General features: G+C 38.5%; 1 protein-coding gene across 4 annotated transcripts in view; it reads right to left on the bottom strand.

The window, feature by feature from the left end:
- Positions 1-10,989: 10,989 nt before the first annotated feature.
- Positions 10,990-24,930, bottom strand: part of LOC113915128 (prolylcarboxypeptidase) — a 70,764-nt gene continuing 56,823 nt past the window's right edge. For all 4 annotated transcript variants that reach the window (XM_027580918.2, XM_027580920.2, XM_027580919.2 and 1 more), the window contains exons 8-10: positions 23,371-23,535; positions 22,451-22,638; positions 10,990-11,742 (exon numbers count right to left, since the gene is read on the bottom strand). In XM_027580918.2, coding sequence (XP_027436719.1) covers positions 11,526-11,742; positions 22,451-22,638; positions 23,371-23,535 — 570 coding nt within the window. In that variant the 3' untranslated portion in view covers positions 10,990-11,525. The remainder of the gene's footprint in view (positions 11,743-22,450; positions 22,639-23,370; positions 23,536-24,930) is intronic.

The raw sequence follows: 24,930 nt of genomic DNA, 5'->3' as shown, positions 1-24,930 counted from the left end.
CTGTAACATTGTCCGGTAACTCGTGCCCATTTGGGACTGCCATAGCCAAACTAAATGTTTTGCCTTATTATAGGACTAACTCCAGTTGGTTGCAATAACCTGTTTTCTTGCTTGTCCTGTCTTTCAGATTATGAGCTCAGTAAGAACAAGAACCAAACCACATCTCTGCAGGGCCCCCATTTAAAGTAACCAAAGAAAATTAATAAATAGACATAGGAAGGTATCCCCTAATTCTTTCCTCCAGACAAACCTGATTCCCAGCATCAGTTCAGCCAAGATACTTACATATCCAACACCCTTCTCCAAAGATGGCTGTTATGAAGTCTCCCAGTGGGGAAACTATAGCTTCAGCTAAGGACTATATTATACCCATTCCCCAGAATTATCTATTACACATCTCTCCCTCTTTTCAATTTACCTTTTTTTTTTTTTTTTTAATCAGAGGGAGAGTGAGCACAAGCAGGGGGGAGTGGCAGGCAGAAGAAAAAGCAGGCAACAGGCAGAGGGAGAAGCAGGCTCCCCACTGAGCAAGGAGCCCAAAGTGGACTTGATCCCAGGACCTTAGGATCATGACCTGAGCCGAAGGCAGCCACTTAACCAGCTGAGCCACCCATGCATCCCATCAATTTACCAATTTCTATAAATGCACCTGAAGATAATCCTGTATTTTTTTTGTAACTCTAATTAAATGTTTACTTTCACTTTATAACCCATCTAAAAAACAGATATTCCTGGATCAGCTGATTAAACTGCCTTATAACCTGGATAAAGACCTTTCTATGGAGTCAGCCTTGATTTCTTCTTACATTATGTGCCCTCTATTCTGAAAGTTTTCTCATTCCAAAATTTGAAGTATATTTTGTACTTCTGCACCATAAAATGGCAAGAGTTGCCACTTTGCTGCAAAACTCTTTTGATAAACATAATATAAATCAAGAAATTAATTAAAATAAATAACTTACCTACTTTTTTCACAAAGGTACAGAGTGAGAGATCATAATCTGTCTCCTATGTACTCCTCCAACCTGCCCACTCCACTACTAATCACAGACTGCTTCCAGCTCTAGTTCAAATAGCATAAGTGCTTTCCTAGCCAATGTGCTTTTACCTGTGCTACCCCATCTGCTTGGAATGCCCTTTCTCCTCTGTATACCTGGAAAATTTCTAGATCTGTTTTGAAACCCAGCTATGGTTAACTCCTCTGGGTAGTCTTTCTTGATTTGAGGCATAGCCCAGCATAATGAGTAAGGCTTTAGACTTTCAAGTCAGACAGATCTGGGACTCCAATTTGGCTCAGCACTTATCACAGTGGAAAAGCGACTTCAAGGTTCTGACCAAGCCTCAGCCTCCTCATCTGTGAAATGGGCATGACAGTTCCTCCCTCACAAGGCTATAAGGATTGAATGAAGTAACTTAAGCATTTGGCTAAGCTCCTGGCAAATAAAAAGCACTGTGTAAGAGTTGGCTATTATTATTGAAATAATCAATTCTTTTTTTTTATTTTTTTATTGTTATGTTAATCACCATATATTACATAATTTGTTTTGGTGTACTGTTCCATGATTCATTGTTTGTTCATAACACCCAGTGCTCCATGCAGAATGTGCCCTCCTCAATACCCATCACCAGGCTAACCCATCCCTGAAATAATCAATTCTGATGCACATTTATCAAGCTGAATTTTACATGCCTGCCTCCCCTACAAGACTGTGACTTCCTTAAGGGTTAGACACTTATTCATATATGTATTCTCAGAATTAGGCATAATGCCCAGCATATAGTAAATAGCCAACAAATGTTTTGTTGAGTTAAAATGAATTATACATTTAGAAGAGAATTCTTAAAAGAACAATTAAAAAAATACTTTAAATAAAGATAAAATAAAAAGTGTACAATGTTATTTGACAATATTCTAAATTGACTGTGGCACTTTCATATTTATGTTCACATTTTTAGTATGGTTCTCACAGTGACTTTAAGGGGCAGGCATTATTATCCCGAGTTCACATATTAGAGAAACAGACTCAGAGGGATCTAATTTTGGCCCAAAGTAAACAGAGCAATTTGCAGAATCCAAACCTGTATCACTTTTCTCTTCTCTTAAGCTTCCCTTTCCCACCCATCTCCCCATTTTCGCCCTCAAAAAAAGGAGCAGCTAAGCCACTCTTTAACTCAGGTGTAAAATGTTAAGCTTCCACAAGTAATCCCTCACCCAGCACTCAATGAAAGCAGGCGCTAAGACCTGGGCCCTTCTCAGAGATACCATTCCTGCTGATGACCACAGCCTCAGCTTTTCCACATGCTGTGGAGAAAGTAGGCATGTGTTGTACGTTTTGCCCTCAACATTCAGAAGAAAACACTTGCTTTCTGCCAGTCCTTTGGGTTCCTCTAGACTTTTCCTGTGCTTTTGTGCAGCTGAGAAGGTGAAGCGTAAGGGTATCCAAAGTGGCAAACAATCCCTACCTCTGGAGACAGGCATTTACTAGAAGAAAGAACGGACCAATGGCTTCCCAGAGCATTGTTCAGCCACATTAGAGAAGGGATTAAGCAGATACATTCAGCTATTCTAACAGATTTTCTTTAAGCCTTGAATACGCCTCTCACACTCACTCAGATAATCACATTAGTTTTGTCATTAAAAGCTCCCTTTTATAGAAAGTACCTAAACCGCTTAAACCACCCAGAGAGGTTGCATATATTATCAAACACCAAGACAAACAAAAGGGACTTTCTGTTCCACATCTCAGTTTTCCTTATTCCTCAAAAAATTTGGGAAATAGAGGAAGAGATGATTTTTCAAATAGACAGTGGCAGGGCAACAATTCTCATTCCTCCCTTCCCTTGGCAGTGGAACTGGGAAGACCAGAAAACTCCTTCAGCATTGAGGCCAGGAGAAAACAAAAGTTAAGACAGAGATGAAGACAGTAGGGCAAGGAGGGGGTAGAAAGAAGTGTGCTTGCCTCTCTGCACAGAAAATTCCATTTGGAACCAAGGAAGAGTAGAAAAGCACAAGATCTGGGATCAGACAACTGTTGCTTACTAGATCTGGGGCCATGGTTGGGGTGGAAGAGTCACGTCATTTCTCTTGGCTTCATGATCCTCCTTTATAAAATGGAGGTAATATCTGCCTTGCCTCCCAGAGGCCCAGGGATGTTGAGGGGCTCAAATGAGAAAAGACAGGCAGCAGAGTTCTGAGATCTATAAAGTATGACACCAGCATTACAGGGGAGGTTTCCCTTGGTTTTCGTTTTATGAACCCCATTAACAATAGAAACTAGGTCTTTTTTTTTTTCACAGTAACTTGGTTGGTGCCTAATGCTTGGTACATAATGTGTACTGAATTTTTTTTTTTTTAATAATGCTTTTGTTGCCCTTCTCACAAAGCTCCATCCACCCTGCAAACCCTCATCCCTCAAGTCTCCATACCAATGTTACTTCTCTTTTAAAAACTCCCTCAAACCTGCAGGGTGAATTCATCACATGTGCCTTCAGGCAATGCAACACAAATTCTTAGCCCCATCATCTGACATTGTGACCACCTCTCCCCATTAACACTGGGATTCTTGAAAACAACCTGCCTTTGCCTTTGAATTCTTACTAATACTATACTGCATAGAGTTGCCATTCAATAAATATTTCAATGAACAAATGATAAATAAACAATCTAAAGAATTACAGTTATTTGGCCCAGGAAAGGTAAATTCAAGGAGTGGCTTAAGAATCAGCCTCTGCAATAAAAGTTATTAAATTTTAGAGAGGAGTGTGTCTGTACTAAACATTGTGCCACTGTATTATTTACAATGTAAGACTGATGGGTAAATTGAATTAACGATGTTTTTCATCTCCTTTGTAGGGTAAAACTTGAGGGAAGGGCCTTAAATTACAATAGAGAAGATTAAAGATTAGACTAGTTTCTCGACATCAACATTATTGCCATTTTGAGTCAGATAACTCTGCTGTGGGAGGTTGTCCTCTGCATTGTAGGAGGTCTACTCACTAGATACCAGCCTAACCCCAAGTTGTGACAACCAATAATACCCCCAGACATTGCCAAATGTCTCCTAGGGGGGCAAAATTGATACCAGTTGAAAACCACTTGCTTATACCTAAGCACTAAATTCCTGCAGGTGAGGGTTTATGTGGCATCAGACAAAAGAGATGTTGGAACTCTGACCATAAGTTCCTTAAAGATAAAGCACATGGTTTATTTTGCTGATTTATGTTGTACCTTCCATTCTAAAGGTAGGAAGTTTGACCAAATGAACTAACATCATGGTAACATATAAAACATCTTCTGTCAACTGCAAGGGAAATTTTTTTTTTTTTAAGATTTATTTATTTGAGAGAGAGTGTGTGCGTGCGTGTGTGGGAGAAGGACAGAGGGAGAGGATCTCAAGGAGACTTCCCACTGAGAATGGAACTGGACGCAGGGTTCAATCTTAAAACCTTGAGATCATGACCTGAGTCAAAATCAAGAGTCAGACGCTTAACAAACTGAGCCATCCAGGTGCCCCGCAAGGGAGATTTCTGAAACAGGAATCTGACTGATAGCCTTTGTTGATGAGAGAAGGGAGGCTTTTATTTATCAAATCATCTAGCTACTTCACTGTATTGCACATATTCAAGGGCACTTATTGTACACCCTGTGTCATAGCACTTTACATAGTACCTGAACAAAAAGTTTCATTTCGAGTTTAATTATCTTGAAGTTATTGACTTGATGGTTTTCTGTAAATCTTTGTCTATTTATCTCTAGATTTCAGGAGCTACAAAACAAAGAAAAATACTCATTAAAATCATCCCCCAAAGCTACAGAGGAAGTTTGATAACAGATGCAAACATCTCTGCAGTGGAAGAAGCACCTGATTCCTTGTCTCGGTTCTGCCTCCACATGAGCTACCGTTGGTCCCATAGTTAAGTTAACAGTATATTCAGATGTCTGAGGCTTGTTTTTCTCAAACTACTTCATTTGTGTTATAAAACAGCATTCCTTCTCCCTCTTCAACTGTCTACTAAGGCATTAGAAACTGGCCAAGAAACATTTATCTGGCAAAATTTTGGCTGAGAGTGTTCCTCCGAACACTGTAGAATCTATTTCTAGATTAAGCCAGATAAGCAAAAAATACATATTCCAGTAGCGTATTTTATTAACTCATTATAGAATAATTGTTGTAGTATGGTGTTAAGACTTTCCTCTAGGGGAACCTGGGTGGCTCAGTTAAGCATCTGCCTTCAGCTCAGGTCATGATCTCACGGTCCTGGGATAGAGCCCCATCTAAGGCCTCTCTACTCAGCAGGGAGCTGCTTCTCCCTTTCTCTGCCTGCCGCTTCCCCTGCTTGTGCTCTCTCTCTCTGCCAAATAAATAAAAACTTAAAAAAAAAAAAATAAAGCCTTTCCTCTACACTAAAAGACTGTGTAAGGATGAATACAATGAAATTTAGCAATATGTGTAAAGAAGATGAAGATCTCATCACATTTTCCCCCTCTCTGAAGCTCCAACAGGAAATTCCTGCCTGGGCTCCTCCAGGTTGATTGATCTGATTTATTTTATGCACAGTGTGAACTGTTGAACTGATTTTGTCTTCTTCTTTGCAGATGGCTGCTAGAAAAGTTAGCCAAATTTTCTTGGCCCCTGTCTTTAAAAAATATATAGAATTCCATGGCAGTATTTCTCAGTGAGTGTTTGGCAAAGCACTAGTTCTTCAAATGTTGAAAGGAGTTCTGGATCAAATAAGTTTGGAGAATGTTGCATTCTTCACAATGCACATAGCGTATCAAAGTTTGAGAGATTCTGTAGTAAAGATAATCTGTTTAAATTTATTTCAAACATTTTCATCATGTATATTTTCTTGATGAAACACCCACTAACATCTGGCCTTATTAGCATTCTGTGGAACCTATTTGATAAACGCTGCTTTATGATTTGCTTTCCTAGATCCATTTTACATCTCTATCCCTTTTAAATCTCTTCTGTCCCACTCTTACTGTGTTTAATGTATATCTTTAGAACACCTTTAGAACCAGATGTAACAAAAATCTAAAAATTAATATTAAATAAACATGTTAGCTATATGACCTTGGGTAGGTAACGTCTACACTCCAGGCCTGAGCTTCTTATTAAAGGTGTCAGCCACGTTAAACACACATGTAGAACTAAACAATCCAAGACTGAGTTCACACTCTGCTACTGGAAGCTTCCATCCTCCCATCTCCATTAGTAGGTAACAAAATCTATTGGAACCAGCCCCTTCTTTGACCCTTTGCACTGAAAAACGGCTTCCGAGATATCCATCCACTTGCATGTCTCTGTTTCTAATGGTCTAGTTCCCACCTAACCTCAAGACAGAGTTACATTCAGCACCGTGACAGAGTGCCAGGCTGACAGAGTGGGAGAGGGAGCCAACAGCACACTCAGTTGAAGAGAAGGTAAATCAGGAAGTCTGAGTTCTAGGGGTATTGAGTACTAAGACATCCCCTTTCCAAAATCTAGGAAAGCCTGGGACAGGAGGTCACATGAGCACATAAGAGCTGTGAAAGGCCCTTTGCTAGAGAGACCAATGGATAGAAAGCTTGGCCTTTCCACCCTGAAATGTATCTACTCACATAAATTTACAGAGGGCCTACTGAGACCTGGCTGCCAGACCCCATCCTAGATGCTGATTACTAGAAAGAATAAGACATAGTTCCTGCTCTCAAAGAGCTTGGTCTTCCTAAAAATACAGTGAGAACATTTAGCAAAATATCACAATTTGGGATATGTGTACTAAATTAGAGGTAGTTGGGCACCGTTTAAGGTACTAGAGATGCAGAGATGAATAAAACAGACAATCCTGACCTTGGTGGAGCTTACCTTGTCACTGACATACTAGGTATGAACCCTGTTCTTTGAGAGCATAAATAAGGAAACCATTCATTCCCTTTAGGAAAACTGAGAAAGACTTCACAGTGGAAGTAACTGAGTTGACCTGGGCTTTGAAAGATGCACAAAAGTTTGCCAGTGAAAACATATTGGAGGGTAATGCTAGGAAAGGAATTTCGGAGAAAATTTGGTGTGACTGAATGGCAGGGCATAAGGAAAGTAATAGGTGGCAAATAAGAATGGGAAGTGAGTGCAGAGAGGTAGATCCCAATTTAAGCCATGGTTGTACCACAGCACAAGTGGTAGGTTGGCTAAGTGGAGCCATATGTACTACAGTGTAGGAGAATTAAGATGTTTAGGCCTTAATTAATGTATCATGGTAGATACAATAGAGTAGTGGCTCCTGAAGTTTCCTGAACACTGGTTCCTTGAACTAACATCCCATGCTTTGATTACCATCTATTCACCAAGGCTTTCCAGCCCAGACTGGATTCCAGATCTTTACATCCAACAGCCCTACTTGACAGCTAGCTCTACGTGGTTATTTCAAATTGCATAAAACTCAGCCTGACAAAACTGAACTGAACCCATATTCTTCCTGCCAAACCTGCTCACCCTCTACCCTCTGGTGCTTTTTGCCAGTGTACAGCACCACATCTATCCAAGTGCATAAGCCAAAAATCATCCTTGACACCTGTCCAACTCATATCTCAGAGAATACATCACCAAATCCCATTGACATTCCTTACTAAATCTCTCCCAAATTCATCTACTTCTCATTGCCACCTCTACCACCTTAGTCAAAGCTACCCTCTTCTCTAACCTGGACAAATGCAAAAATAATGTGGTCTCTACATCACATGCTTGCCCCCTACAATGCATATTCCAGCATGACCTTTTTAAATGAAAATGTGTTCATGTCACTCCCGACATAGGACCATCATTGATTTCTCATTCCTTATGACGACTCCTAATCATGGTCTACTTGAATGAGCTTTCTCCCTGCCCAAATATGCAGCTTCATTTTATGTCACTTTCCCTGTGGTCTGCTATCCTACTACAGTGGCCTTCTTTCAGTTCCTGGAACATGCTACATTCCAGGCTTTCGCACATGCCATTTTCTTCACTCCTCTTCCTATATAGTTTCCATTCACACTTAGATCACAGCTAAAACATCACATCTCTAAGTAGCATTCTCTTCTTCCTGCAGACTAGCTCAGATTCCCTGCTAATAACCCCCACTCTTCAGGGCACTTATACCAACTCATTGTATAACTTGACATTTCATGTCTTTCTACCACTAGAACATAAACTTTATTAGAACAAATACTGTGTTTGCTTTTTCACCATTGTTTTCTCCAAGTCCCAGAATGCCTTATGCCTTGTAGATTGCTCTGTAAGAACAGGAAAAGCTGCATTCTCCATTACCATTTTGGAGAGACACAATGCATATTTACAGATTAAAAACAAAAAAGAGCAAGTATTTAACTTTGTTTGACCCATCATTTTTCCAACTAGCTTACCTGTGGATCTTTCTACTACATATTGGCATTTTGTTGGATACTTATGTTCTGGAAAACACTGTGAGACAAATATATACATATATATATATTTGCCTGAACTGCTTCCTCTCCATCCTAAACAGTGTATCTCTGAAGCCATGGTTTTATAACCTCATCCCTCCCTAAACACCTGAGAGTTGTGGGCTTGTGAGATGGTGCAGCCACAAGGGCCTGAGGACATCATGCCGGGAAGTCGTTATGGGCCTTGTACCAGCAGAGAAGCTCCTCTGCAGAGGAAGAATGAAGCAACCATGGGATGAGACGCTTTAGGCGAGGATCCCACACTCAGATGGGATCAGGCAGGATAACAGGAGTGAGGTGAATTGACGGGGCATTTCCTGTCTCAAGATACTCAAATTCAGAATTCTTTCAACTGGTGGTTCTTAAAGTATGATGCCCAGGTATCACCTAGGAACTTGTGAGAAAGGCAACTTCCCAGGGTCCATCCCTACAACATATTACAAACTCTGGGGTGAGGCTCAGCATTCAGTGTTTTAACAAGCCTTTTAGGTAACTCTGTATATAGAGTTTAACAAGCCCTCTGTAACTCTGTATATAAAATGTAGGTATACATTTTATACTGCTGGCCAAATTATAAAAATCTCACCCATAGGCTGGTGACCTCTGTTGAAAGTGAGATGAAACAGAAAGTAGCAGTCTTGACTTTTCATAAGTCATGAAGACTTTCTAGACCCTCGTTCCACTCCCTCACAATTCCTAGTTTTATTCAAATCCTGGAGCTATTCCTGCAAAGTTTCAATAAATTCCCTCTTTTGCTTAAGCTGGTTTGGTGAGGTTTTGTTGCTTATCCAAACAGACTATTTCACTATATCAATTTAAAAAACAACAGCAAAACAAAACAAAACCTGGATTCAAGGCCTGGTTCTACCAGAAATAAGCTGTGACAAGTCCTATCTCTCCGGGCCACAATGCCATCACCTATGAATGATGGGTTGGGACTGGATGACAGCTGAGTGCCCTCGCCTTCTAATATACTAGACCAGACATTGATTCCTCTGGGTAATCTCTTGATCCTACAGATCCCTTAAGAAAGATTCCTGTTTCTTTAGTTCTATCTATTGACTCCAGGTAGTTAAAGTAACAAAAATAGAAATAAAAACACCCCAATTCTTTAGGTTTCTCTTTCCATGTCTTTCAAAAGCATCATCTACTGATGAGAGAAATGCTTTAAATAAGGCTTATTTCTTGTTCCAATTCTTTTTCAACTTAAAAATTAAATTCTAGCATAATTAGGTTAACTTAAGTTTGCTTTCTGTAATGAAACTATATATTGAAAAACATGTACATATGTTTTTCCAAATTATACTTGCATAAAAATATAGCAATTTTTGGCAATATGCCTCTTCACAAAAATGTAACTCATCCAAACAATATTACATCAAATGGGAAAATATTTTAAATATTTTAAACAAGTATAAGGTTTCAAGAAAAATATCACAAAATCAATACTACCTAAAATAAATAGTAGGCATCTCCTCTACTAAGCCCTTAAACCCAGCATTATATGACTTCTTAGTTGATACAGAATAAAAACTAGTATTGTTTTGACCCTTAAATTCTCACTCCAGCAGACTTTTCTTAGATGCAGAAACAAAAATAGTGACCAAATGCTTTGATGGACAACTCATTACAATGAGAACTGAAGGCTTCCAAAACCAGACAAAGATTTTTTCTCTATCTCCCAGATGCTGGGAAAGTAGGGAAATATTTCAGTTTCCCACCCAAGAATGCACTCTATATCTACACTCTAAAAAAATAAGTGCTTTAGAAATGACTGAGCTCAAGGTACAGTTTTTGAAAAGCAGAAAATGTCCCAAGGCAGGGTGAAGAAAATAAAAAGAAACAAGGGGGAAGAAATCTTTCAACAGAGTAGAAACTGTTAGTCTCTCTCTGTGTTCCTGAAAGGTTTTGATCCAACCCTATTTGTTATCCTAGAAAAGCTCTTCTGAAGAAAGGTCTCAGTGTAAGAACTGCTTGAAAGAAGCCAACCCCTTGGAAATAGGAATGGCTCGGCTATTTATTAATGTCAAATATGCTGCCTGCATGAATTAGTCAGCTTGTCTTTTGGAAGCCATACAGAAAAGTTCTCGTGCACCTGCCTCTTAGCTCCCTGACACTTCTGACTTTGATGACAGCAGTAACAACCACCAGAAAATAAAATTTAAAAAACAAAATGCTGAATATAACTACATTCTATCTTCTAAATAGTTGATTCATCAATTTTTAAAGGCTTCTCACTGAAGTATCGTCAGTGACTACAGTATATAAAAGCTTGCTCAGATGTAAAAGCAAAAGCAAAACAGAGTCATTCTCCTAAATTGGCAAAATGTAACCAAATTACCACAAAACTGACCTGAGCAACAAAGAGAAATGGAGCAGAAAAAGGCCAGATTTCTTACTGGCAGTACCACAGTGGCAAATATCCCAGAACAGAGAAAAGCTGCCAAATAGAGAGAGAAAATTAAAGGACTTTCCAAAAGCAGCCAAGCCCAGTGTATACAGCATTCCCAACAGCTGGAGTGAGCTTCAGAAGCAACACACAGGTATAAGGTCCAGCCTTACTCTTTATTTATAGCACAGTTCAAAGTCATTGAATCAAGTACAAAAGAAATGGCTTCCATTTCCTGGATTGGCATCGGACATCCTTCCTACCAGCTGCAATTACATCATTTTTATCTATTTTCTGTGTTTCTTTTTTTGGGGGGGGAGGGATGGGGAGTGACAAATGAACCAAAGAGACTTTAATCTCAAAACCAAGAGAAAGCCCTGCTTGCAGAGAAACAAAAGAAGTGACTCTCCCTCTTGTGAAAGGCAGTCAGGAACTCTGCTCCAGTTATGAGGGCCACTGATGGTGTAGGAAAGCTGTCACAAAGAGATTCTTCCTGGAGGTGGCATGAAGATGGCGAGGACCCGGGATGTGGGATGTCTGCCGTCACCACCATCACCCTCTCTTCTATCTCAACCTTCGCCCCACCAAATCTAATGACAAACAAGGAAAAGTAATTACATGTAGAAAACCAAAGTGAATGGGAACATGGGTAGAATGAACATAAAAGAAGAAACTGAAAATGATCAAAATTGCTCAGTGCTTCTTTCTCTGATTGGCATAGAAATCTCTGATCCACTGCTTCATGTGTCTAACTTCCAAGGAGCGGGCTAATAGCACAGTCGTGGGATCAAAGGCATTTCTGGCTCGGAGATCTAGATGATGGGCCCCTTCTGGGATGGTGATTGCAACCAAGGTGTCTGTGATATCCTTGGTTACTCCACCTCCTGACCAGGGGTCTAGTTCACCATTGCTAAGTGAGGGAAAGAAGAAAAAATAAGATGGTTAGTTTTTCATAACTACGCCCAGATAAGATAGGAGAAACCTATTATATGCATAACATCTAAAATTACAAGTTCATAACCTGGGGTATTTGATATGAGGATCTAATCTGTCATATAAAAAGCTACTTCATGCTGGAGTTTTATAACATTTCTGCAACCAGGTGCAAGAAACAGAATCAGAGAAGGCTGAAGGTGGTGCTCCATGAATCAACCCAGATTACACTAGGACTTGGAATTCAGAAGGCTGAATTTCAATCCCAGCTTCATCACTCAAAAACTAGATGACACACAAGCTACCCGGCTCCGTTTCCTCATCTGTAAAATAGAGATAATAAGGCCGACCTCCTAAGGTTGTTATAAAGGTTAAACCAGACGGTAGATATGGATGTACTGAATAAGCACAAGTGTCAGGCACAGAGGAGTCCTTCAATTAATACCAGTTTCCTTCTTTTCCAGGACCCAACTACCAGAGTGATTAAAACAAAACAAAACAAAGAAACTTCCCATATTTAAAAATGCTACTTATCTCAGCTTTAAAAAAAAACTGTTTTTTTTTTTTAAGATTTTATTTATTTATTTGAGAGGGAGAGAGAGCAGGAGGGAGAGTGAGCAGGAGAGAGGAGCAGAGGAAGAGGGAGAAGCAGGGTCCACACTGAGCAAGGAACCCAACATGGGGCTCAGTCCCAGGACCTGGGGATCATGACCTGAGCCAAGAGGCAGACACTTAACCAACTGAGCCACCGAGACACCGTTTTTCTTTTTAAATAATACTTTCCTCTTAGTACAGTACTTTGGGAAATAGGATGGTAGAACTGAAAAAATTCCCCTGGATCTGGAATCAGAAACTTTGGGCATTACTCAAAGATCTTCATTTTATATTAGCTTTTTTTTGTTGTTGTTGTTTTATTTTTTTATTATGTTATGTTAATCACCATACATTACATCATTAGTTTTTGATGTAGTGTTCCATGATTCATTGTTTGCATATAAAACCCAATGCTCCATGCAGAACGTGCCCTCTTTAATACCCATCACCAGGCTAACCCATCCTCCCACCGTTAAAGAAATGGTATTTTATTAGTCTTGGCTGGTTCACACAACATTTCAGAATGATGTAAACAGAATCAGTCATTAAAACTGGTTATTTAGTTTAGCTGAGTAAAAACCCAATACTCCACTGATAGCATTCTTAACAATATTGTTAACAGCTTTGTTAAGATATCATTCCTCTATCACAAAAATCACCTATATAAAATGTACAATTCAATGGTTTTTAATATGTTCAGAGTTTACAACCATCACCACAATCAATTTTAGAAAATTTCATGACCTCAAAACAAAACCCATACTCATGGCAGTTAATCCCTATTCCCCTCTCCCATACCTCCTCACTCTCAGCCCCAGACAACCACTAATCAACTTTCTACCCCTATAAATTTGCCTTTACATTTACATTTCATATAAATGGAATTATATAATATGTAGTCTTTTGTGATTGACTTATTTCACTTTGGCATAATGTTTTCAAGTTTATGTTGTAGCATGTATCAGTACATTATTCCTTTTCAATGCCAAGTAATATTCCATTGTATGGATATATCACATTTTATTTATCTACTCATCAGATGCACATGCGTATTGTTTCCACTTTTTGGCTATTATGAACAACATTGCTTCTCTCAACATTTGTGTACAAGTTTTTGCGTGGGTGCAGGCTTTCATGTCTCTTGGGTATATACCTAAGAATGGAATTTCTGGGATATATGGTGACTTAACCTTTTAATGTACTGTCAAACTTTTTCTAAAGTAGCCACACTATTTTACATTCCCACTAGCAACATATTGTTTCAGGATTTCTTTTCTTTTAGTGCCCATGGTTCTTGGTCACACCACTTCAAAGAATGAAGAGGTAGACCCGATAAACAGTGGTGGGCAACAAAGCAAAGTTTATTGATAGCACAAAGCTCCCAAAGAAGGAGAGCACCTGAGAGGGTTGCCCTCAGAGTTTCTAAGTCCAGGCATTTTTATGAGATTTCTGGCAGGTTGTTTAATCTGATTAACCCTCCAGGCACCTGTCACCCTATCAAGTTTTTGTCCACGCACTCATCTACCTATCAGGTAGTTGTTCACGTGGGAAAGGGTGGAGGACTCCTTCCAGAGTGGTGTTTCCAAGCCTTGGGGATCAAGAGGACTGCAGCCGCCACCGCCCTAAGGCATGCTGGTCAGTCGCAGGCCACCAGATCAAGCTCTCTGCTTAAATATCATAAATATCATAAGAACTCAGAACCCTGAGATTGTAATCTGAACTGAAGGTAGACACTTAACCAACCTGAGCCACCCAGGCGCCCAAAAAAATGTTTTGGCAGCGGCAGGATTCAAACCCACATCCCCAGAGAGACTGGAGCCTTAATCCAGCGCCTTAGACCACTCAGTCACGCTACATACCATCTGAGCACCCTGAACCAAGAGTAGTTTCCTCTTAGAACAGGGCCGCCCTTTCCCCTGCCTATCTTTCTTCCGACTATCCTCCATTAATATAAAGATTCCAATTTCTCTATATCCTTGCCAATACCTATTATCTTTTTGATTATAGCCATCCTATGTGGGTGTGAAATGGAATTTCACTGTGGTTTTGATTTGAATTTCCCAAATGACTGATGGTATTGAGCATTTTTTAATGTGCTGAATGGCCAGGTGTCTATCTTCTTTGAAAAAATATCTATTCAGACCCTTGACTGTTTTTAAATTGAGTTATCAATTAAAATCATTTGATCTATTTTGAGTTAATTTTTTTGTATGGTTATGAAATAGGGACCCAACTTCTTTCTTTGGCTTGTGAATATCCTTTTTCCCAGCATCATTTCTGGTAAAAAAAAAAAAAAAACTATTCTTTCCCCAATAAATTGTCTTGGCCCTTGTCGAAAATCAGTTAACCATACACATAACAAGGGTTGATTTCCGGACTATCAATTCTCTTTGAAAGATCTGTATGTCTTTCTTTATGACTGTATAATAATGTATTGATTATGGTAGCTTTATAATAAGTTTGAAACGAGGAAGTATGAGTACTTCAAATTTGTTCTTCCTTTTTAAGATTGTTTTGGCTATTCTGGGTCCCCTATATTTTTATATTAATTTTAAGATCATTCTGTCAATTTATGTGAAAAAACCAACTGAGATTTTGATAGAGATTGGACTGAATTTGTAGATCAATTTGTGGATATTAACACCTTACCGATATTACCTCTTCCACAAGAACATGAGATGCCTTTCCATTTATTTAGATCTTTAATTTCTTCCAACAGTGTTTTGTAGTTTTCAGTGTATAAGTCTTATACTTCTTTTGTTAAACTTATTCCTAAGCATTTTATTCTTGATGCTATTGTAAATCAAATTGCTCCCTAGCATTATTAACTCCACACCTGCATAGAGTGGTTTAGAGTTTACAAAGCCTTTCACATTTGACTATTATAACAACTATGTGAGGTTTAATTACAACTCTTTTATAGATGAGAAAACTAGTGTCCAGAGAAATGAAAAGACTTATTCAAATCATTCAGCTAGAAATGGCAAATCTGAGATACAAACTCAGGCCTTATAACCCCAGTCTGATGCTCACTCTTATACTACATTGCATTTCATGGATACAGGTAGGAAATGAACAGCACATATCCTCTTGACTTGTGTGGTGCAGAGTAAGAAGAGCATGAGCTTTGGGATTAGACACACCTGGGTTCCATTTCTAGGTCTGCTTCTCTGCTTCCTAATCTCATGGAAGTTTAGATTCCTCAAAATAAAATAAAGACAGAAATTCCTGGATTTAAGATCACTTTTCCCTGGTACTGCACTTCTTGGTATATCTTTATCTACATATCACTTGATTTCATTTACAGAACATTTTTATGTACATTCTGACATTTGTCTCATGTACATCCCATTTTGCTGATACAAAGCCTGAAATAACAAATCTTTAGGGTCACATTATCAGATATATGAAATGGTTCCCATAATCTACCTAATCGTTTTTTTTTTCATTTTTAAAAGTCTCATCTTTAAGTACAATCTATACATAGATGACTATCAAATAATATCTTTAGCGAGGACCTTTCCCCTAAACTTCAAAAGCAAAATTCAACTGCCTACTTGACATTTTTACATGGAAATCTAATTAGACATCTCAAACTTACCAGGTCCAAAACAGAGCTCTTAATACTCCCAACTCCCAACCAGCCCTCTCACTATCTTCCCAATATTTGTTAAAAGCAACCCTATCCTTCTAGTTGGTTAGGCCAAAAAGTTTGACGTCACTCTTTAACCTTCTCTTTCTTTCATGCCCAGTGGGTCAACAATTCCTGTCAGTTTTATCTTCAAAAATATATCTAGAATTTCAACACTTCTCACTGCCCCCACTGCCACCACTCTGACCGAAATCACCATTATCTCTAGCCTAAATAGTGTTTTAAATGATCCTCCAGCTTTTATTCTTATCTCCCTGCTTAGAGCAGTCAATTTGATCTGGTTAAAACCTGAATTAGATTATGTCACTTCGCTGCTCAAAACACTGAGTTTTCCCATTTCACTCAAGACTAAAAACCAAAATCTGTACTAGGATCTACAAGTCTCTACATGATCTGGGCCCTCTGTGGCCTCTGATTTTCTCTCCTGCTACTCTCTCCCTCATTAGTTCCACTCCAGCCACACTGACCTCCTTACTATACCTGGAAGAGAACATGATAAGACATTTACCTCTCAAGGCCTTTGCCCTTGCTTACTCCTCGGTTTGGAGTGTTCTTACCCCACCAACCCCAACTTCCACTAGTTCATTTTTCAAAAGTTCCCCCTTGGTGAGGTCTTCCTTGGTAACTCTCATCTAAAATTGCAAACCTTGTGGCGCCAGGCTGGCTCAGTTGGAAAAGCATGTGACTCTTGATCTCAGAGCCATGGGTTCGAGCCCTACATTCACTGTAGAGATTACTTAAGTAAATAAAAGAAATAAAATAAAATAAAATTGCAAACCTTTTCCGTCCTCCAGACATTTCATAGCCTCTCCCCTGGTTTATTTTTCCTCCTTAGCACTTAGTTCCTTCTAACATATTTATAGGTACAATATTTACCTATCTCTCCAACTAGAACTCCAGGAGGGCAGGGATTTTGTCTCTTTTGTTTATTACTATATCCTCAGTGCCTAGAACCAGGCCTGGCACATGGTAGGAGCCAAATATTTATTGAATGAATGAAAAAAAAAAAGTAAGTGTCTAGTTGTCTGCGGCCTTGTACTAAATGCCCTACAAAGATATCTATAAATGTATGTATGCAAGTTCAGGAACATGAAATCACTTCAGTACTTTTTACATGGGAAATCAGAGTTAATATAAGTGATTAATATAAATATAGAGAGACTAACCTTCACCTGTGTGTAGTAGTGGCAAGAACAATTAACTAAGAAGATCTAAGTTTTATACCCTTACCAGCTCATGACCATGGGTAAGTCATCTAACCTCTGTGAACCTTAATTCCTACATGTATTACAAAAAAATACATTTTATTTTTTTAAAGATTTTTTTTATTTTAGAGAGAAAGAGAAAGAGAGAGGGAGAGAGGAAGAGGGAAAGCAGCAGGGAAGGGCAGAGGGAGAGAATCTCCAGCTGACTCCCCCCTCAGCCCAGAGCCTGTGATGGGGCTCAATCCCTTGACTCAGGAGATCATGACCTGAGTCGAAACCAAGAGTCAGACACTTAGCCAGCTGAGCCACCCAGGCACCCCCCAAAAAATTTTTTTTAAAGAAAAGATAATGTCCCTCCCTCACAGAAATACTGTGAGGTTCAAGTTAAATAATAATGTAACAGTAAGGTATAAACTATAAAATAATACACATACAGTATTATTATAATTATTATTATCATATTCTGTAAGCATGAAAAGTTAATACTTCTGAGAAGTAAATGAATCATGAAAAAGGATGTGAAAGCATGTCTCACAGAAATCTGGCCAGAAAAGTAATGTGATCAACTTTTTCCAGGTAAATGTACAAACAAAATGAGAAAATAAGCACATAGGTACATTGTGTGTGTGTGTGTGTGTGTGTGTGTGTGTGTGTGTGTGTATTTGAAATACAATTTTAAGCTCCCTGTTCTAGGGGCGACTGGGTGGTTCAGTCAGGTTAGTGTCCGACTCTTGGTTTCAGCTCAGGTCATGATCTAATGGGTCATGGAATCAAGCCCACCATGGGCTCCATGCTCAGAAGGAAGTATGCTTGAAGATTCTCTCCCTCTGCCCCTCCCCCAACTCATATGCTCACTCTCTCTCAAATTAATAAATCTTTTTTTTTTTTTTTAAAGATTTTTTTATTTATTTATTCATGAGAGGCAGAGACAGAGAGAGAGAGAGAGAGAGAGAGAGAGGCAGAGGGAGAAGCAGGCTTCCCACTGAGCGGGGAGCCCGATGCGGGACTCGATCCCAGGACCCCGGGATCATGACCTGAGCCGAAGGCAGACGCTTAACCATCTGAGCCACCCAGGCGCCCTCAAATTAATAAATCTTAAAAAAAAAAGTGTTCTATTCTTACCACACCTCTCTTTAGAAACAAAATTAATTCAATTGCAACTTAATAACACCATTCTTGGGAGGAAAAAAAAAAAATCACTCCAAAAATGTAGATTTCTGATTTTGTTAAAAATAAAAAGAATAACTCACATGCAAAATAGCAGCCTTAGTTTTCAACTACCAGATAAATTCTTAAAATAAACTACACAAGGGGCTAGATTCTCTTAAGTGAACAAATAGCCTTTATCATTATTCCAATTTGACAGGACCAACCCAGATAGGAAAATCTCCATTATTTGCAAAACAAAAAAGCCATCCCAACAGCCACATAATAAGCAAACTGCATTTGATTTAAAAGGTCATCTGAATCAGCCCAGTGGCTTAGCAACAGTGTTTGGAGTTGCCGAGAGACCTAAGATGCACATGGACTTGAATTTCTTGGTCCTAGACACGTGAAAGCTAAACCAGCCACTGGGACATTTACCAAAAAAAAAAAAAAAAAAAAAAAAAAAAATACTGGCTTTCATGAGAGAGTCTAGATGCCTGGATAAAATTCCCAACAGCAAGCTTCTAATCACTGGCAACAATTAATTTGCCTGAGAAATGATATTAAACTAACCAGCTCCTCAGGGACTCCCTTTTGGATTTATATTTAAATAACTGAGCATAACCAATTGGGGTTGGGGAAAAATAAATCCTTCTAACAAAACAACTGTGGAATAAAAAAAATTACTGAAATGGAACAATTAATGGCTACTATTTATTAAGTCCTCATTCATTCAACGAATGTTTACCGAGTATGTATGATGCATTCAACAGTGAGCAGACAAAATCTCTGCCCTCATGGTGCTTACTTCCATGATAATCTATTTACTCATTAAAGTAACCCTGTTTTGTAGTCATTTTTACTAACTTAAACAAATTGGCAATTTGCCTAAGGCTATACAGCTAACTTGGTCTCCTTGACTTCAAAGCGCAAGCTTTTAATTTAACTGACAAACCTTCTATCTGATAAATACAGACTGAAATTTCCATTCAGAAAAGTGGTCACAACTGGATTTGTGTGAGATGACCTAAGGAGAGAGGCATGGACATAAAGATACTTTCCACCTGGTTCCTTGGACATTTTCTTACTCATCAACCGAAACCTTTTTCTAGCTGGTAGCCACTAAGTAGACAGAACAGAGACACCTAAGGCTGTTTCTTTACTTTGGGAATGTGCTTTCTTCAGAAAAGCAGGAAAATTTTGAATTTTTTAATAACTTTAAAATTTTTACATTGGATTTCTCACACCTAGCAGCATAAAGATTTCTTTTTTAAAAATAGCCTTGCCACTGCAAAAAGATAAACCAGTATCTTCACATAGTCCTGCCTTTAAACTCTCATATGCCTCTGAAGCCTTTCTAAGCTTTGTATTTCGTTCCTTGTTTTTATCAACACACACATTTCTTGGGCATTCAATATGTGTCAGTCACCACAGTAAGTGTTAAAGGCACAGCTATGATTAAGACAAAGTCTCTTGTCATTGAGAAAGTTTACAATCTCATGGGGCAGAAAGAAACACAAATAGATAATTTCCATACAGAGTGCTAAGTGATATTCACAGGCCTAGGGGAGCTAAGGACTGGGGGAAATCTAACCTTCCTGGAGGACTCAGGGAAGGTTTCTTGGATGCCTGAGTCTTAAGAAAGGAGAAAAAGAGGAAGGGAAAGGACATGCAAAGACAAATAGTTCCCTGTAGCTAGGACATAAGTACAAGGCAGAGAGTGTATTTCCATTTATTCATTCAACAAATATTTTTTGAGCATATGTATTTGTCAAATCTGGGCCAAATACTTCCTTGGGTTAACTCCTTTTTTTTTTGTTTTTTTTTTGTTTTTAACATTTTTATTTATTTATTTATTTGACAGAGAGAGACACAGCGAGAAAGGGAACACAAGCAGGGGGAGGGGCAGAGGGAGAATCAGGCTTCCCGCCGAGCAGGGAGCCAGATGTGGGGCTGGATCCCAGGACCCTGGGATCATGACCTGAGCCAAAAGCAGATGCTTAACGACTGAGCCACCCAGGCGCCCCTCCTTGGGTTAACTCTGAAGCATCACACAACACTGTGCGGTGAGTGGTACTGTTATTAGCATTTTATAGAAAAAAAGAGTGAGGATCCAAGAGCTTAAGTAATTTTATTTAAAACAGCTCATTCGACCTTTGCACAGTTCTGTTAGAAAGTCCCACCTTAATACGCAGTTAAAAGTTTCTAACAGTTATAATTTCCATTTCTTGGCTTCAGTTCTATTCTCCAAACTTTTCTCACAAAATCTGCCCCCTTCCTCAATGATGATGATGATTTTGATAGCCTAAGCAAAATAATATAAAAGGGCAAACAGATAACTAAAATACGCATCTATAATGGTTGAATCCAATAAAAAAGGATTTAACCAAAACTCATATATTAAAATATTAAAATCTTCATACAAGGATTTAAAGACTCTACAATTCAACTTGAACTTCAGCTTTAGAAGGTCAAAGCAAGGAAGGATGAGCTTAAAGTACCAGCGTGCTACCAAAATCCATTTAAATACTATATGGAGATAAATTACCAAAGAAAAACAAGAAATTGATAAAGTACTTCCTCTTTTGAGGAACAAAAATGAACCTGGACACCCAAAGCTGTGTTTAAGCCTTTTATAGTCCTCTAGGTCCCTTCATGTTTTCCTGATTTCACACACCCTACTTTGGCACAGTTTCCTTAAATAATCTATACTTACATAGATTTATTTGCTCAACCATCACTTTATAAGGTTGAGCTGAAGAGTACAGTTTGGAAGAATCCTACTGAGAACAAGAAACACAACTTAAAGAAATTAAACGAAAGAATCTTTAAGTTTCCCATTTAAGGGGCGCCTGGGTGGCTAAGTCGTTAAGCGTCTGCCTTCGGCTCAGGTCATGATCCCAGAGTCCTGGGATCAAGCCCCGCATCGGGCTCCCTGCACAGCGGGAAGCCTGCTTCTCCCTCTCCCACTCCCCCTGCTTGTGTTCCCTCTCTCGCTGTCTCTCTCTCTCTCTCTCTGTCAAAATAAATAAATAAATACATAAATCTTTAAAAAAAAAAAGTTTCCCATTTAAATGTTTCACCTTTTATTTGGGGCAGGTACCCTGTTGGGTGAGCAAACAGCATGAATCTAACAAGACAGAGGCTCTTGCAAAGTGGGCAGTGCCACCAACCTAAATCCAGAGAACGATCCTTCAGCTATTGGCCATGTCCAGAAGGCCAAATTTGACTCTCATTTTAAAAAGCTTGTAAAAGAATGACATTTACAGTTTAAATAATGGCTCCAGGCTAAGAAGTATGTATGCTATCTCTCTACTATTTCCATGTAGATTTGGGGAAATTTTTTGAGTAATTTGTTGTTATCTTAAGAGCTGACAGCCTAGTGTTCAAACCAAAATATGGAAATTTTAAAGTCACAATCAGATACACATAGGAGTCTACTCAATTAAGTCTGACATGAGCCAATACCAAATACATCCCTTCTAAAGAAGCAGTGTAACACAGAAGAACAAACACAGGTTTTTGTAGTCAGACAGGCCAAGGTTGAAATCTGGCTTTATCACTTAGTAACTACAACAGAGCTAGATGAGGTCTGGCAAGTGGCTGAACACAGTGACCTTCACTTTCCTCCTCAGTAAAAAGGGGACTATAACAACTACTTCACAGGACTGTTGTGAGGATTCAATTAGGCAATTTTTTTAAAGTGCCTCACATAGTGCCTGAAACAGAACAGAGTAGGCACCTCAAAAGTATTTGTTGAATATTAAAAAACCTTTATTAATAACAATAGTAACAACAGCAACACAAACTGAGAGCAGCAGATGATGCTTCATTTTGTGCTAGCGTTTTTTAATAAAATATTTAAATTTTGTTGCTCTTATTCTTTTTAAGCCTTTAAGCACATTGGTAATAGAGTATAAAACTGTATCTCTTATGCAGAGTCCTCTGTCTTTCAAGGAAAGACATGATGGATACCACTATTGTATTCTATATTGTTTATTATCAGCATTTTTCTTATTCTATCTTCTCAGCTATTCTACAAATGTCTCCATCAACCAAAGATTTTCTTTGCATCAGTAAAAACTCACCTAAAAATGATGTTCGTGTGTGAACTGATGTTTTTGCCCCCATACATAGTAATGATCCAGGCAGGCCTCGGTCTTACACCCCACTGTTTAAAACAGTCCTCAGAAAATTCCCTCAAGTTCCATGAGTGAGGTTCAAACATGTCATCAATACCATTAGTACAAAAAGGCATGACCATTTCTGTGCAGGCCTAAAAAAGGAAACCAAAAGGGAATCCAGTAAGAAAATGAGGCACAGGTTAAATAAATTATCCAAAGTCATACAGCTAGTAGTAGCAAAGCTAGGGTTTGAACTCAGGCAGTCTGACTCCAGAGTACCTGCTCTTTACCTCTGTCATACCACCTCTCATTATTCCTGGAAAGGCTCAGCTGAGAAGTTACACAAATTAGGGCTATATATTCTTCCTTTGTAAACTGCTTTCTTTCACATCTATTATCAAAAATAATCATCAAAACAACTCTGAAGGGAAAGTATTATTACTAGTCTCATACAGATGAAGGAATGGAGATTCAGGGAGAGTCAAGTTAGACTGCCCTTCTTTTCTGTATCCATAAAATGCTGCCTTTATAGGATTTACCAAGATCTACTGTAATATAAGTATCTTTTTCACTCAGCTATATTTGAAAGAGAGATCATGTCCTATTTATCTTCATATCTTTGCAGCCTAGAATGTTGTCTGACATGCAGTAAGTAGCCAGAATATGTTTGGTGATGATTAAATATAGGACGGGAGGAAGGAAGGAAGGAAGGAAGGAAGGAAGGAAGGAAGGAAGGAACTAACTAACTTATCTATGGTGTCACAGTGTAAGATAATGGAGCCCAGATTTGGATCCAGGTTAGTGACAAAATCTTGTGAACTCTGTTACAGTACAACCGTATCAGTGAAAAGTAAGTTCCACTTGAGGAAATAATACATGCTTACCTGATAGCTCCAACCCTGGGTTCCCAGACTGCTAGTTGTTGTCTCTGATATATTCAAGCAGTTTGCCTGGCCTGAATAATTGTAATAGACATTCAGAGCTTGGAAAATATTCTGCAGAAGCTGTGCATCAGATACACTGGGATTTTTCAAATACTGGCACACTACCTGTCATTTTAAAGAGATGTAAAGGAAAAAGAGTCAGAATATATTTATAAAATCATAGTTTTTAGTGAAAAAAAGAATATGGTTTTGATTTGCCTATAAAACAATCTTAAACATCTAACAGCACTGCTTGACAATTTTTATCTCTTGAGTATAATCCTGTTCATAAATGAATAAACCTTCACTCTGCAAGTATAAAATTTAAATTACTCTCTTAGCTATAGAAATAAACCAAAGTCATTTGCATGGTATGCGAAGTCCTCCACATCTACCACTGTAGCCTCATCCTTTGTTCCAGTCTAGCAAAACCATACTCACCACACCAGGCTCTTTTTCTCCTCTTTGCCTTTACTCACCCTGAAATACCTTTTTCCCACTCTCCCACTCCACTGTCTGGCAAACACTAATTCATTTTATATTATATTTAGCTCAAGTATCACCTCTTCTATAAGGCCATCATTAGCTATGCCCTCAAATTGGGAAGAACTAAATCACTCCCTTCGTGCTTCTACTTATGCCATGTACTTGTTTCTAGCAGAGCCCCTATAACACGGCATGTACTCATTTGATTCCAGAACATCTCACTCAGCACTTAGCAAAGTATCTGACAACTAAATTCATTTTTATGAAACTGCAAATTTATAAAATTTCTCATGGAAAAACGATACCAAGCTCCAACGTCTGTGGTGTGATAAGAAGCATACCAGGCAGCAACCCAGCTTCTAAATATTCCTATCACTAGACTATAATCAGCACCTGAAATTCTAGTATTAAAAATCATAGACAATACTCGGGGTCAGGAGTGAAGGCATGAGTGACTAGACAGGGGCACAGGGAACTTTCAAGGGTAGGGAAATATTCCATATCCTCATAGACAACAAACGGTTATACAACATACAACAAACAGTTCACTTGCAATTTGTGCAATTCACTGCATATAAATTTTATCTAAAAAAATCATAAACAAATACTGAACTCTAGATAATGATGATAAAGGTGAAGTGTTCAAGAGAAGTGTACCGATATCTGCAACTTACTTTGAAATGCATTTAAAAAATAAAATGGAATGAAGGATAGAAGGATGGCTAGGCAAATATATATGTGCTAAATCAAATATAGCGAAATACTTTTCTAGAATTTAGGTGGTATTTTTAATGGGTGTTCACTATCCAATTATTTTGATGTTTCTATATTTGAAATTTTTCACAATAAAATGTTGGGGGAAAATCACAGGCAATGAAATCACAGTGGAAAAACAATAGCTACTAATTACTGAGTTCTGGGTTTACAACCATTATATCATACAGTTCTCAAACAATTGTATCATATATATTATCGTTCACTATTTTACATAGAGAAACTGAATCTTAAGTTAAACCACTTTATTCGAGGTCCCTC

This window comes from Zalophus californianus, chromosome 11, assembly GCF_009762305.2.
Source record: "Zalophus californianus isolate mZalCal1 chromosome 11, mZalCal1.pri.v2, whole genome shotgun sequence".
Taxonomy (NCBI): Eukaryota; Metazoa; Chordata; class Mammalia; order Carnivora; family Otariidae; genus Zalophus; species Zalophus californianus.
The sequence above is the reverse complement of the archived record's forward strand: the minus strand, read 5'-3'. Positions and strand labels throughout refer to the sequence as shown.